The 15,802-nt window shown below is 49.8% G+C and overlaps 1 protein-coding gene across 1 annotated transcript; it reads right to left on the bottom strand.

Annotated features, from left to right (window-relative positions):
* Positions 1–1,240: 1,240 nt before the first annotated feature.
* POLDIP2 (DNA polymerase delta interacting protein 2) lies at positions 1,241–15,767 on the bottom strand. The gene is made up of 11 exons (XM_079955970.1): positions 15,547–15,767; positions 13,450–13,531; positions 12,729–12,826; positions 11,393–11,489; positions 10,391–10,466; positions 9,000–9,107; positions 6,991–7,127; positions 6,248–6,274; positions 5,947–6,072; positions 4,961–5,040; positions 1,241–3,768 (listed from the first exon to the last, which is right to left on the bottom strand). The coding sequence occupies exons 1-11, from the start codon at positions 15,750–15,752 to the stop codon at positions 3,654–3,656; spliced, it is 1,152 nt and encodes a 383-aa protein (XP_079812096.1). The 5' UTR covers positions 15,753–15,767; the 3' UTR covers positions 1,241–3,653.
* Positions 15,768–15,802: the final 35 nt, after the last annotated feature.

The following is a 15,802-nucleotide window of genomic DNA, read 5'->3' as shown; positions in this document are numbered from 1 at the left end:
GAAGGGGACGCCAGAGTCTTCGGTTAAATCCCCGGCCTCTCTCGCTCCCTAGCCTGCAATCCGGGAGAGCCGTTTTGCTGCTAGACGGGCTCAGTATAAGGCAGCATCCTGCTCTCCTGTTTAAACCAGCCTTGTATCTAAAACATTGAGGACCAGATTCCTATTTAATTCTCCCCCCCCCCAACATGAAATGAGATTTTTGGGCAGCAGCACGTTCAGCTGGTTTAATCTTTAAAAGGTGGTCGCAAAGAGGGGAATTCCTGCTCTGTCTAGAGGGAGAACGAAGTAGGAATGGGAAAATGAGGATTTAAATGCCGTTGCATCTGTTTCCCCTTCTAGCAGGGTGCACGCCCTCTCCTCAAGCCCTCCAAAAGTTTCTGGCGACGGCTCCCGTCACCCCTGGCAGCAAACGGGCCAGGCTGACTGGAGGCCGTGAGCTGAAGTCCCAAACAGCTGTAGAGGAGCAAGTGAGAGCCCCCTCCTCCATGCATTTGCTTGAGCCTCTTTGAAAGCCCTCCCCATTGCAGGCCCTCACTGCCTCTGGTGGGAGCGAGTTCCATAGTTTAACTATTTGGCGCAGCCGAAATGCAATTTTGGAAAACCTCAACGGCTGATATTTTTACACAGAGATTTGAGCTAAAAAAGTTTTGCTCCTGCTTTTTGCAGGGGAAGGGAGTGTGGTGGGGAGATACATGCTGCTACCATCTGAAGGCAGCCCTGTTTAGGAAAGTTTTTAATGTTTGAAGTTTTATTCTATTTAATATTCTGTTGGGAGCCGCCCAGAGTGGCTGGGTAAACCCAGCCAGATGAGCAGGCTATAAATAAATAATTATTTATTATTATTATTATTATTATTATTATTATTATTATTACCACATCCCATCCCCGGATGCCCCCACTGCTGTCACTAACCAAGAAAGAAACAACATGTCAGAAGGAGCTGACAAAATCTGGGCTGGAGGCAAAGCAATGGTCAGTCTGAGCTATAGACATTGGGTCTGAAGCGACTCCCCATGCTGCATTCATGCACACGAAGGACCACACTGGAAAGGCTGGTCTACCTAGGGCAGGCCATTTTCAAGCTTTTCAGATCCAGGACTGTTTTAACTCAAAACATGCATTTAGAGTCCAGTTTCTTTTATATTTTGCCATATATTGGCATGGCAATAATGATCCTGTTGCAACCCACCAGTTGAAGACCAGTGACCTGGGGACCCCCCACGACACCAGGGCACACGGATTACTTCAACACTTTTTATTTAATAGCGTTTTTTTGTTTTTTGTTTACAGTTATTTACATGACACGCCCAGCTCCTCTGCCAGAATCTGGAAGCACTAATGAGGCTAAGGAGAGGATTGCCTCGTCTCTTTTAGACGTGGGTGGGGCAAGTCTGCAACAAACACAAGTCCTCTCAGCCCCAGGAGACCTGAGAGTGCCCTCTGCCTAAAAATGTAAAACAAAACCCCTGACACTTGGCAGGGAGCCCCCTCACTTCATGGCACTGCTGGCTTCAACACCTTCCCACAGCCAGGAGGGGGGCACTTCCCCAAAGGGACCGAGCTTTGCTCCAGTTCTGAGCCTCCGTGGGGTTTTGTTTTTGGGCTTAAATGAAGGTCAGCTGACAGGCAGAAAAAATTAAAGAGCAGCAGGATAGAAAGCAAGTGGGTGGTGTGGAGGTGGCTGGACTCCCCCATCCGCTTTGGCATTTAACATCAGCCCTCTGGTAGTTGGGAGAATGTTAATTGCGCCTGCAAAATATATAAAACCAGTTGAAGAAATGGGGGGAGAGTGGCAAGGAGCAGGTGTGAAGGGAAGCTTGCCCAGCCCCAGGCCTGACCTGCCACCATCTAGTCTCCAACACTTGCTTAATACAGCATGACTGCTTCTTATGTGTGTTTAACCTGCACAGTTTCAACCATCCATGGCTGAAGGCAGGCTGGTTGAAATTGCACAACTGAAACCCAAGCAAGGCGGAGAGCTTATAAGGTGCCAGGTCTGCTTGGGGCTAGCTGGTGCCTAAAGAGCTTTTAAGGTTTCTGCTTTGCTTGGGGGACAAGGCTGGCTCAGTGTGTCAGCTCTGGGATGCTCTCGCAGGGCCAGCCAAGTTCCTGTGAGATCTTGCCTGAGCATCTCTAGCTTCCCAGAGTTCGCTGGCTGAGTGGGCCTTGATCAGCAAGCAAAGAGTTTAAAAGCTCCTTTGGACCAGGTCCACTTGGCACAAAAGCCTTGTGAGGACTGGGGGTTCTCTCTTTCTCTCCCCACTCTCACCTGCTAGCTACAGGGCAAAACCAAGGGTTTGGGTAGATGCAATTTTCATGTAAACATGGAAATCCTGGAACTGAACTCCCATGTAAGGGGCAATCCTACTGTGCACTCTCTTCCAGAGACCAAAGAGGAGCTATAAAGCAGCTCTTGCTTTCACAGCTTAAAAAGCTTTGCCAACCTTGGGCGCTACAGATGTTTGGGACTGAACATCCTGTGCCCCAGGCTGGCTGAGAAACAATTAACCTTCCACAGGTGGAAGGGAAGGCAGCACCAGGAGTGCTGTAGCTACGCATCAGCAGAACAAGACGGTTAGCAGCTGCCAAACGGGAGGGGACAACAACAGGTTGTGGCTCTAACAGGACAAGACGACGCAGCGTCACCTAGACTGGCACTGCTGCAGCTCCCTGGCCTGTCTCTCATCTTTGGCCTTTGATTTGGAGCAGACCTCTTGCAATTTCTGTTCTGCTCCTAGCGGGGGGGGGGGGGGGGAGACACAGAACAGGCTGGATCCTGAGAGGAGCATCCCTGAGGCTGCAAACTGACCTGTGGCCCAAGCCCCTGGGGTTGGGAGCCTGCAACATAAATGGCTCTGGAGAAGGAGGTGAGGCCAGATGGAAATAGGATCTAGAGGAAGCAACACAGCTGGAGGAGGGGGTGGGGGGACACAACATGTGATCTGCAACAGACACCATCACTTGAGGGCCAGAGGACCAGGACATGGAGCCTGTGGGGACCCTCTAGGCACTGCCAAACTTCAACTTCCAGCAGTTCTGGTGAGAGAGGAGGATGGGGAATCATAGCCTCGTGACAACCAGAGGGCAATAAGCTCCTGGCAGAGGCTGCAGGACAGAGGCCTCCCCGCACTCCCCTCCTGCTCTGGCCTTTGCCCAAAAGGGAGGCAGGCTCACTGCTGGGAGGGGCCAGGCTTGGGATGGATGTAACTCAGGACAAGAACAATGGCGGGCAGGATAGTGAGGATACAAAAGGAAGACTTGGGCAGTTCGCTGGGGAGGGCCTGTTTTATTCAGAGAAAAACACACACTACCTCACATTCCGGGGGGGGGGGGGGGGCGACTCCATGTGACAGTCAGCAGAGACCCTCCCCGTGGGCTCCATCAACAGCAGGTTTGTCCCAGGTCGCCCGGTACTCTCGAGTCCCTGGGGAGGGGGCTGATGGCGCCAAGTGGCCATGAAACAAGCCAGGTTTGAATTCCAAGCAAACTCTCCAGATTCCAGCCATTGTGAAAAAGAAACGGAGGGGGGGGTTCCATGTTTTTGTGTTTTCTTAAAAGAAAAACCAGAACTAGCGTCAGCCCGAGAGAGGAAGAAAAGGGGCTGTTTGTTTGTGGGTAAGTTGGGGGGAAGCCAAGCTGTCCTGAGGGCTGCTCTACCAGTGGAGGCCAGAAGGGGGCGTCTTCTCGTCCTTATTGCTTTCCAGGGAAAAGGGTGGGATCCGGACGTCGAAGTGGGAGCCGTCGGGCCGCTCAAAGCGGAAAGTGCCCCTACGGAGCAAAAGCAGAGCTCAGAGTGAGGGGTGACCCAGAGCAGGTTAGGGGGCAGGCGGGGGACACACAACCATGTCACTCTGTTCGGGGCCACTCCCATTTATTATTTCTTAAACCTGATAGCTCAGGAGGACTGCACTGCCACAATAGGCAAGAGAAAATATATCTGTACTGCAATTTTAACTCCACCTCCTTCTTTCAACAAGACCATGAAGAGAGCTCTGCTGGGTCAAGCCCAAAGGGGCCCATCTAGTCCAGCATCCTGTTCTCACAGCGGCTGACCAGATTCCCCAAAGGGAAACCCACAAGCCCTCTCCCCTCCTGGGGTTTCCAGCAACTGATAATTAAAAGCATTTCTGCCTCCGACCATGGCAGCAGAGAGGAGCCATCGTGGGTAGCAGCCATCGATAGTCCTCTCCTCCTTGTTATCCGTTAGCTAGTCTCCTCTCCCTCCTCCAATACTTTCCATCTTTCCTTCCTTTATGCTTCCCAACGAGTCTGGCAGCTGATGCTGCACATTCTTTTTAAAGCAGCTCATCAGAACCAGGGTGGGTTGGAGGAACTGGGTTGAATCCAGCTGAATTTTACTCCTAGAGCGGAGTCAGTGAAATTAACAGACCTAATTTCAGGCAATCTGCTCTGTGTAGGACAAACATCAGATAAAACCTATTATTGGCAGAGACATCTAACAGCAAAGCTCTTCCGTTTATGAACACATTTCATAAACATACCAGGCAGGAAAAGGGAAACTTCCAATTGTGTGGCAGTTAACGTAAGAATGTAAGTAGCGGCTGCTGGATCAGGCAAAAGGGGGCCCAAAACAGTCCAGGTTCCTGTTCTCACAGCATCCTACCAGATCTCCCCCCTCCTGTGGTTTCTAGCCACTGGCATTCAGAAGCATTGCTGCCTCCAACTGTGGAGACAGGGCAGAGCCATCCTGGCTGGTAATAGGTGATACTGTGTTAAGATTTGATGATCAGAAGTGGCCAAGGCCAACCTGAGGGACCTGTAAACACCAGCCCTCTGATTCAATACATTCCCAAGGCAAGTTTCTCACCCCACCTGGCCAACCTGCCCGTTCAGCCACCTGGCCGCCACCACCTTGGGGAGGCTGCCCCCAGGGAAGCTGGCTTCCCACCCTCCTCCCTGGTCTTTCCTGCTGTGGCTCTGGAAGCCTCCGGTTCCTTACCACATGTGGCCGCTGGATGCTTGTAGGGAGACATGGCTGCTGTACTGGAAGGCTGGCTGTTCTTTGGACAGGACTGGCTCCTGGGGAGAGAAAACGAAGCATCACTGGAGAGCCGTCTCCCGCCTCACCTCCTGCTCTGCAATAAGAACAGCCTTCACCAACCATCTGGGGGCTGATGGGAGTTGTTCATGCTAAACTGCTTTGTTCTGTTTGAGACTTCTTCCATGAAGAAGAACATAAGACCGGCTGCCAGACCTGGAAGACCTTGCAGGTCCTTTTCCACTTGGCCTGGGTGGGTGGGGACCTGGCTGACTCCAGCTACAAATGCTGAGGCCAGAGACGATCTTGGCTGTCTTTCAGTACAGACCCAGGTCTTCCAGCCTGAACTTCCACAGCCGCTGCCCGCCATGAACCACCACTGGCAGGACTGGCAGCAACAGCAGCAGACACATTCTATGCTTAAGACAATATTTCATCCTCTTGCCAATTACGCTGTTTTAAATGTGCATTTTATAGCTGACTTCCTTCAGTAATGTTTTCCTTTGATATGTTAAAGATTTGTTTTTTGTTAACTTTGCTGCATTAAATGTGCATTCTGCAATTTTTCATTTTGCAATGTTTCATTTTGAAATCTTTTAAGATAATATCTCAGCTTCCTGTATTATGTGGCTTTGAAAGTAGACTTTATATTTGACTTTCTTCAGTAATGTTTTAATGTAGGGTTGTTAAACCACTTTGAGATTTTGTGTTCTTAAAAATATAGATACAGAAACGAAATTAATATTAACAATCATGGTAGGAGCCTGCAGCTGCATCAAACCAATGGCCCCTCCTGTTGTCACAGTAGCTCACCAGAAGCCCCAGTGAGTAGACCTTTAGTAAAACCCGAGCACAAGAGCCCCCTCCCCTCCTGCAGAGCCAGCCACTGGTACTCAGAGGCAAGAGATACAAGGCCAATTTTAAACCCCCTCCAGGGGGTCACTTACTCTCCCCACGACCCCTCGGCCGCGGACTGTCTCCAGCGTGCCCGACAAGCTGAATATCCTCCAGTGCCGTTCCCGGAGCTGCACGACTTCGTTGTTGAGGTTCTCCAGGCGGATGCAGTAGCGCCACTTGACGCGAGAAGGAGTGAGGAGTCACAGTCAGAGCAGGAGAGCCAACAGCAAAGGGCTTCCCAGCCAGAAAGGGGGGGGGGGCTGCCCACAGAGGCCTAGACACCCTTGCCAGGCCAGAGCCCTCTCAGCCACTCCACCCTTAGCATGCAAGCCCAGGAGAAAGAGCACTCACCCAGTAGACGTGGGAATTCTGGGCTTCCTGCAGGAGAGAAGAAGAGAAGGCGGCCTTTGTCATAAGCAGTGCACTCCATGTCAGAAACCCATGGCTACCGGCTGCTCCCCACGGGATTTCCAAGCCCCACATCCCTGGGAGAGACAAGGAAGGGCTGGCCAACAGAGAAATGAAAGGAGCCTACGATGGGCATTGCAATCTTACTCGGCTACAAGTGATCGCCAAAGAGAAAGAAGACTGCCTTAGTGGCTTTTCAAGAAGTCTGGAGGGGTCTCACTCCCAGCAGGTTTCTGTTTATTCATGGCAGCTACTGGGAATCTCTGTCTAAAGCCCTGACAACTGATATTGAGAAGACCCCTTTTGGTGCCTGCTTAGACAAGCCATAGAGAATGGCCAGTGGACTGAAGCCCAACTGACCCTTTTGCCTGACCTAGCACAACAGCCCTTTCTCCTTGCAACCCTGGGACAGTTTGGGAGAGAACCAGCCACACAGGATGATTTCCTAAAGATCTGGACCCATTCGCTTTGCAACGCAAGATACAGGCCTGAGGATGGCGTATGAAACCTGCAGGGTGTGTGACACGTTCCCCTGGAAGGGCCACCCAACCAGCTGTTCCCGTTTCAAGGTCCCTGAGGATCTGGCGGCACCACGACTTGTGTCGGAAACAATGGCTGCTGCTGACAGGCGTACCCACAGCGAGGCCTCCAAGGGACCCCAAGGGGGCACGGGGCTAGGCACCTACCCGCATGCCCATGTAGAAGGGGATCACTGTGACCCGGATGTTCTCTGTGGTTTCCCGGTGCACGTCAGACAGCTCCAGCCACGGGTGGTTCTTCTCCTGCCACGCACACAGTGTGTCCCTTGCCACAAAGGGTGGAACTGGAGGGGAGGGAGAGAGAGAAAAAGGTATTTCCAAGGGAAAGTAAGCACAGAAGGTGTTTACCTACAGAAAGTAACGTGGACAAGACTTTTGGGGAAGCAAGTTGAAGTGGGAATTACAGTACGCGCTTTGCTATATGCGTTTTACAGTATACCAGAAACTACAACTAATCCAGAATGCAGCAGCTAGACTGGTGATTGGGAGTGGCTGCCGAGACCACATAACACCAGTCTTGAAAGACCTACATTGGCTACATTGGATATTTAAGTTATAATTTCAACATTTACATGCAGCCACTGGGAGAGATCATCAGGAGGTTTGGGCTGGGTGTTCATCAGTATGCAGATGATACCCAGCTCTACCTCTCTTTTAAATCAGAACCAGTGAAGGCGGTGAAGGTCCTGTGTGAGTGTCTGGAAGCGGTTGGAGGATGGATGGCGGCTAACAGATTGAGGTTGAATCCTGACAAGACAGAAGTACTGTTTTGGGGGGACAGGAGGCGGGCAGGTGTGGAGGATTCCCTGGTCCTGAATGGGGTAACTGTGCCCCTGAAGGACCAGGTGCGCAGCCTGGGAGTCATTTTGGACTCACAGCTGTCCATGGAGGCACAGGTCAAATCTGTATCCAGGGCAGCTGTTTACCAGCTCCATCTGGTACGTAGGCTGAGACCCTATCTGCCTGCAGACTGTCTTGCCAGAGTGGTACATGCTCTGGTTATCTCCCGCTTGGACTACTGCAATGCGCTCTACGTGGGGCTACCTTTGAAGGTGACCCGGAAACTACAACTAATCCAGAATGCGGCAGCTAGACTGGTGACTGGGAGCGGCCGCCGAGACCATATAACACCGGTCTTGAAAGACCTACATTGGCTCCCAGTACGTTTCCGAGCACAATTCAAAGTGTTGGTGCTGACCTTGAAAGCCCTTAACGGCCTCGGTCCAGTATATCTGAAGGAGCATCTCCACCCCCATCGTTCAGCGCAGACACTGAGGTCCAGCTCCGAGGGCCTTCTGGCGGTTCCCTCACTGTGAGAAGCCAAGTTACAGGGAACCAGGCAGAGGGCCTTCTCAGTGGTGGCGCCCACCCTGTGGAACGCCCTCCCATCAGATGTCAAAGAGAACAACAACTACCTGACATTTAGAAGACATCTGAAGGCAGCCCTGTTTAGGGAAGCTTTTAATGTTTGGTGCATTACAGTATTTTAATATTTTGTTGGAAGCCGCCCAGAGTGGCTGGGGAAGCCCAGCCAGATGGGCGGGGTATAAATAATAAATTATTATTATTATTGTTGCTATATAAATTGTACGTGAAGAAATGTGGAGGAAAAGAGTGTGTGAGTAATCTGTTTACTCAGGTGATATTAAGAAAGTGTCAAGAACGTTTGCGCAGGAAGAACTCATCCTTGAGCTCACCCGAAAAGGAGGGGAGGCACCCTGTTCCTCTCGATGAATCAGGCACCCAGCTCTGGTCATGCAGGAAGGCTTTTCCTCTCTCACAACATGACTTAATTCCTATGCGCTAAGCTAAGGCGAGGGAATGCCTTTTTCTTAAGCCTGCATGGTTTATAGGCCCAGGGACTCCTCATTTGGGGGTCCCCCAGCGGTCACTGTTGTTCCGACCAAGTACAGCTGTCTCAAACGTCACAATGGTGTGTTTGTTGAACAAAAATCTGCCACAAAAGGTTTTAAAAATGTATCATTCACCTTGTATAAGAAGGGGAAAATCAGAAAAAAGGCCACATTTATTGCAGCTTCTGGCTGAGCGGGTGCAACTCTGAAAGCACTGACCTGTGCTTCAGCCCATGTCTGCCTCTCTTAGAGGGGGGAGAACATATTGGCCTTTGCAGCCTTCCCCCCCAAGTAAGAACTCACCTTTCGTCTGATCGTACAGGAGGAACCGTTCGAACAACTCGTGCTGGATGGGCACCTGGTCGGTGGAGGTATATGGAAGGATGTCTTCGTGGCTTACATAGTCAAGTCCTAGAAGAGGATCCCAGAGAAAAAACACACATCTAGGTATTTGCAGAGGCCAGGTAACAGCAGCCAAGTGCATCAGTTATTATCCTCAGCTTCAGAATCAGAACACAATCCTGTCCAGAAGCCCCAGCTGACACTCCCACAAAAGACAACAAATTATCCTACTCGGAGGAACATAGGAAGCTGCCTTTTGAAGTAGTGGCTCTAAAGATTCTAGTCCTAGACCTTGAAACCTAGACCAGGTTTCAAACGTTACATAGGAAACTGCCTTATCCTGAGTCAGACCACTGGTCAATCTAGCTGAGTCCCGTCCACGCTGACGGGTTTCAGGCAGGAGCCCTTCCAAGCCCTGCCTGGGGACTGAACCCAGGACCTTCTACATGCAAAGCAGATGATCTGCCACCGAGCGACAGGCTGACCGCTGGTCTAGGTGCCTGATGGGGGCCTATTTGCCGAATTGAATGAGATTTAAATATGTTTGTATTATATAGAACTGACCATAAGCACACAAGTCAGGTAAACATGGAATGAGATTTAAAAAAACTAGTCCGCAAAAGGAAAAAGGCTAACCTATTCCTTTATATCTCCCAGTAGATATGTGTTTTTTTTTAAAAAAAAAGAAGACCACCACTTGATTGTAAAAGAAAACCCCCCGCAAGAGTTCACAAAGTAGACACATTGAAATAAATGGCCACAATTCACATACTGTATTTTCTGGCGTATAAGACTACTTTTTAACCCAGGAAAAGTCGGGGGTTGTCTTATACGCCGGCTACAGCAGAAGCTCCTGCAGCAACTCCCCACCAAAGGATAAAACGACAGCAAATTAAATCAGAGGACACCAAGCTCTCTAGATGAAGCAGAAATACGCTTGAAAATTGGCCCCAGAAGCCCCCGGCCACTGGGAAGTGGAGCGGATTTCTGAGCTGGACTGGAGACTGGTTTTTTAAATTTTTATTTGGTGTGCATTGGAAGAGGGGTAGTCTTATACGGCGAGTATATCCCAAACTCTATATTTTATACGCCGGAAAATACGGTAGATCCATTAATTTAAATGAGTCTACTCTGAGTGGAAGATGGTTGAATAAAACCCTAACAGAGCATGTTTTACCGCTTTGCTCTTTGCCCCACCCTGGAAGTGCAGGGAATAAATTTAATGAATAATAAAACCAGCTTCCCACTCCCCTGCATGGGATTTACACACAGGGATTTACACACAGAGCCTGGGGAAATGTTGGACAGCCTCCTGGACCCTCCCCAGGCAGCCACAGGGACACCTTGCTCACCTGGGATTGCATAGAGGGCTCTGCTGTCATCATGGTTCGCTAAGAAAGTCACTGCTTCCGTCTGCGATCTCTGAGACTGAGGAAGAAATGACAAAGACAGCACTTGAGAGCTGCAATTATTTTGAGTTAATAAATAATAATACTGTAGCAACAACAACAACAATAATAATAATATACCACCCTTAATCTAAGGATCACAGAATGGTTCACAGATTAAAAACACAAAAATACATACCACAATAACAAATCAAACAATAACACCCACACGGTTTAAAAGGCCATGGATTTAATTAGCTAAAGGTGTGGAAGAAGAGGAATGCTTTTGCCTGCCATCTAAATACATGTAATGATGGCGCCTGGCAAGCCTCGCCACAGCAAAGGCCAGCTCTCATGTTGCCACCATCCAGAACTGTTGTGGAGAGGAAGTACAGAGGAGGACACTGGATGAAGATTACATGGTCTGAGTCGGTTCATATGGAAAGGGGTGGTCCTGAACATAAGAAGAGCCCTTCTGGATCAGGCCAATGAATCATCCAGTCCAGCATCCTGCTCTCACTGTGGCAAACCAGATGACAATTATGGGAAACCTGCAAGCAGGATTTGACCACAAGAGCAGCACTCTTCCCTCCCTGGTTTCCAGCAGCTGGCATTCAGAAACATTGCTGCCTCTGACCGCGGAATCCGAGCACAGTCTTCCTGGCTAGTAGCCAACAATAGCCCTCTCCTCCATGAATTGGCCTCACCCTCTTTTAAAGTCATCTAGGCTGGGGGCCGTCGCTGCCTCCTGTGGGAGGGAGTTCCACAGCTTAACTCTTTGGAAGAAGGGCAGGATATAAATTTAACCAACACAACAATTAATAACAAAAGCCATGTGTTAACCACCTCTGATGTAAGGCACCCATAGATAGATGGATCCTCCGACCGGCTCCCTCCCTACTCTGTATGGCATCCTAGTCATGCATGGAGGGGGGGGGGCAAGGGGAGGAAGGCTGAAGCACTTACTATATGTGGGCAGTCCCGAGCATCTATGAGAACCTGGTAGTATGTGTGTGTTTTGCCTTTCACTTCCTTGGATCCGTGCCCAGCTGCATTCTCACCCCTGAATCAAGACACACAGCATGTTTTTAGAACCTCTTCTGTTAATATTATTACAATTGTTATTGTTATTAAAATTTGTGTACTGTCCTTCATCTGAAGATCACAGGGTGGTTCACAACATAAAAATACAAAATGAGGACACAAAATACATAATAGAGCAAAAACCAAACCATTAACACCCCTCCCCCCCAAGAAACACATTTAAAAGGCTACAGAACACTCGATCAGGCGAAGGCCTGGTTATATGCTAAATCCACAACAGATTTCACATTTCACAGAGCAAGTGTGGATGGGCTGTCTCTGACACAGGGCGGCAGCTCAGCCTCATTGGAGAAGAAAAAAGCCTCTTGTACAAGAAAGGAGGGGAAATGTTACAAACCGGAAAATCCCAAAAGTCACATATATACAGCGGTACCTCGGGTTACATATGCTTCAGGTTACATACACTTCAGGTTACAGACTCCGCTAACCCAGAAATACTACCTCGGATTAAGAACTTTGCTTCAGGATGAGAACAGAAATCTGAACAGAACGGACCTCTGGAACGAATTAAGTACTTAACCCGAGGTACCACTGTATTCCACTACCTTGGTGTCTGAAGCTTTCTTAATGAACTTCCTTTATTTTAATTAGGTATGTTTTCACTGTGCTAATGAAATTATTTTATTGCTTATGTTAACTGTGTGTAAATATGTCATCATTGTTTTTATACCTTTAAACTGGTTAGAAGCTATTTTGGTGTAAATAAATAAATGCAAAAAACCCCAGTGTCCTTTAATATGGCAGCAAATACAGTTAGGAACTTAGTTCTTGAACGTTTTGGCTCCCGAACTCCGCAAACCTGGAAGTGAGCGTTCTGGTTTGCGAATGTTCTTTGGAGCCCAAATGTCCGACGGGGCTCCCGATTGAGTGCAGGAAGCTCCTGCAGCCAATCAGAAGCCGTGCCTTGGTTTTCGAACATTTTCGGAAGTCGAACGGACTTTTGGAACAGATTCTGTTCGAGAACCAAGGTACAACTGTATTTTTCAATGACTTAAAAAAATTGTTTACTGTAAACCACTCGGAGTAAGCTGTATATAAATTGTATTCAACAAAATGATTAAATAAAGCAGGGCAAGCTCTGCCCACTGCCCACTCTAAATACCAACCACAACTTCTTAAAGCGCACTGAGCTTCTTAACATGCTCCTCTCCCTCCCCATTTCTGGCTGCCTGTGAGTGAAACACAAATCCTTCCTTACTTTTCAGGCACCGGGGAAGCAACATCTCTGTCGTACAGCCTGGCTTGCCAAGGAAACAGGACTATCCCCCGGTATCCAAATACACTGTGGAGAAATAGCTGAAAGAAAAGAGCACAGGGGGCAGGACGAGAGAAAGCGTCAAGCGAGGCAGGCCAAGGCAGAAGAGAAAGCAGAATTTGCTCCAACCATTACGGTGAGAAATGGCAGCTCCAAGGAACCAGCTTCAGGAGGGAGGGAGGTGGGCAGCTTTATGGCATCTATTGCTACCTAATCCAGAGTCTAAGGGGTGTGTGTGTCAAAACAAACAACAAAGGCTCCAGTAAAGGTCATGTGAAGGAAGCAAAAAATGCAGCTGTGGGCAGGACCCAAAAAATGCTACAGGTCCTGACAGTTTTCACATATCCATACTGTGTCACAGCGATGGCTTACAAGAGCCAACATTCTTTTCCACTGAGAAAAGCTTCTCTGCCTGGTTGCCTTGAAGCAAAAAAATCTGCGTGTTCCTGTGGGCAACCAGACAAGGATCCCTTTATAAGCCTGGGCTCGCAGAATATGGTCCGGAGGTGTCCCTTTATAGCAGCACCAACTGCAAAAGAGATGGGGGACACCAAAAAGAGAGGATCCCAAGCTGACCCAATCCAGTGTAGAGCAAGAGGCTTCCAATGCCTCTGATTCCACCCTGCCACACAAAAAACTGATCTGTGTCATATTTCCCACTTACCTGACCCGTGTCATATTTCCCATGCTGCTTTGGCACTTCAAATACACCCACCGTCTCCAGCACTTTGCCCTCAGGGCGATTCCTACAGTGAGGACAGAGAGAAGGCAGGACATCAAGCTTGCCCAGAGTGTTGGTCACTGAGTTGCAAATCTGAACTGGCTTTGGATGTCACCCCCCGCCCCCCTCCCAACCACAGATCAGCTTTCAGACTCCTATTCAGCTGGGAGCCCAGTGATGCTGATCTGCCCCACTCACAACAAATACAACAAGAAAGTAACAATGAATAAAGTAAAGCTACTTGTTTAAAGTTTAACTCCAGAGATAAGTGCAGACAAGATGTCCAAGAGCTCAGATGACTTTTGAAAGGAACAGATAAACTCGGTAGGGAGGGAAGTCTATCGATGGATGTTTGTCATGATGGTTAAAAAGAGCCTTGCACATCCCGAAGCAGCATAGCTCTGGGGACAAGAACACAGGGGACTGTGCCTGTGGGTCCTGTTTTGAGAGCTGAATTAGGTGCAAAGTGAAATCTCATTTTGCACTGGCAAAGTCAGGCAGGAGCAAGCAGGCCTCAAAGTGATTTGCGGGAGACCAGTAAGGGTTCCCGACTCCAAATGCTTTAAACCAGACTTCTCCAACCTGGTGCCTGCCAAACGTTTCGGACTACAAGTCCCATCAGCCCCCAGCATCCTACAGCCATGCTGGATGGGAGTTGCGGTTCAAAGCATCTGGAGGGCCCTTGGTTGGTGAAGGCCAACTTAAACAATAGCAACAAGGTAGTGGCATCAATGACCAATGATAACTCACGTCATTCTAATAAGAATGGGAGAACTTCTCTCTCAAAATATCTTTAAGTATTGGGCTCCACCCCCACAAGCCACTATTTCGCCCCTTGGTGTGGTTGGCAGGCCTTCAGGCTCTCTCTTTCTCTCTCGCCGTAATATTGCACACACCCAGCGTTTGAAACTCCCGTTGTTCTAGGCACATTTTGCGGCAGGGAATTTCATTAGCACGAGCAGTTTCTGAGCTCTGGGCGCAATACTGTGCCTAAGATTTCAGACTAAAAATGCCGCTGCTGTTTTTCTTCCTCCCCATTTCCAGTCACTCTCTGAAGACTGGAGAAGAGACCCTCTTAAGAATATTATGGGGGTGGGCAGGGGAAGGACTAGACCATTTGAAAAATGAGCGAAAGATTTTAGCTGCAGTTCATTCATTTTCAGCTTTGCATTCTTGTTATTAAAAAGTGCGCCTAGACATTCTGTTGTTGCGCCCATAACCTACGTTTAAGGTGCCATTTAGCTCCTAGCTTTCATATCTCTGTTTCTAACACTCCACACCCCCCACAAAGCAGAACCTACAAGTATATTTATGAACTGTTAACCTCCAGGGACAGATTAATCTCTGCAAAACACCTGAGCATACAACTCTGCTTGGGCCTCCTTTCTGTTGGCACTCACCACCTAAGTTTGCTATTAGAGGGAGCAACGGGTGCAAACACACTCAGCAGCTATTTAGGAAGTGACAAACAGAAGGAAGCCCTGGCTGTTGGATCAGGCCAAAGGGGACTCACCTAGTCCAGCATCCTGCTTCCACACAACGGAAGGGCCCCAGTGGGAAGCCTGCCAGCAGGACATGAGTGAGGAAGGCGGGGGTGTGTGTCCCACCATCAAATGCAAGAGCTGCAACATACCTATGAGAAGCTTAACGGGGTTTACCCAGTTGGCAACTGTTCATGCAAGAATTTGGGGGGGGGGGATCCCGATCAGAGGCCTGGTGGAATGTCCTCAGCCTCAATGGATTCCCTCACCTCCACTATGGATACAGCTAGAAATCGTTGGAATGTGGGGGAGGAGGTCGTCCTGAAAAGTAAGACCCCCCCACTGTACCCTCAAGCCCAGGCATCCCCAAACTCGGCCCCCCCAGATGTTTTGGGACTACAACTGCCATCATCCCTGACCACTGGTCCTGTTAGCTAGGGATGGTGGGAGTTGTAGTCCCAAAACAGGTGAAGGGCCGAGTTTGGGGCTGCCTGCTCAAGCCCCTCTTCCCAGCTGTGGCCCCCGCCCCACTCCAGCTCCCCCCTCCCTCTCCGCTCACCGTGAGGAAAGGGCCCTCCGGGGGACCAGGCCAGGCCACGCCCACAGGCCGGTCCCGCGCGCCGCCCCTCGCAGCGCCGCCGCCGCTCCGCAGGGCAGCCCTGAGCCGCACGAGGACGAGGAGGAGGAGGCCCTAGCCCGGCTCAGCGCCGCCGCCGCCCAGCACCGGCTCCGTGCCGCCGCCGCCGCGCAGGCCGCTGCTGCCATCCCGCGGCCCTGGCGCAAGACAGGCCTCAGCGGGCGCCCACAATGCACCG

This window comes from Podarcis cretensis, assembly GCF_951804945.1.
Source record: "Podarcis cretensis genome assembly, chromosome: 15".
Lineage (NCBI taxonomy): Eukaryota > Metazoa > Chordata > Lepidosauria > Squamata > Lacertidae > Podarcis > Podarcis cretensis.
The sequence above is the reverse complement of the archived record's forward strand: the minus strand, read 5'-3'. Positions and strand labels throughout refer to the sequence as shown.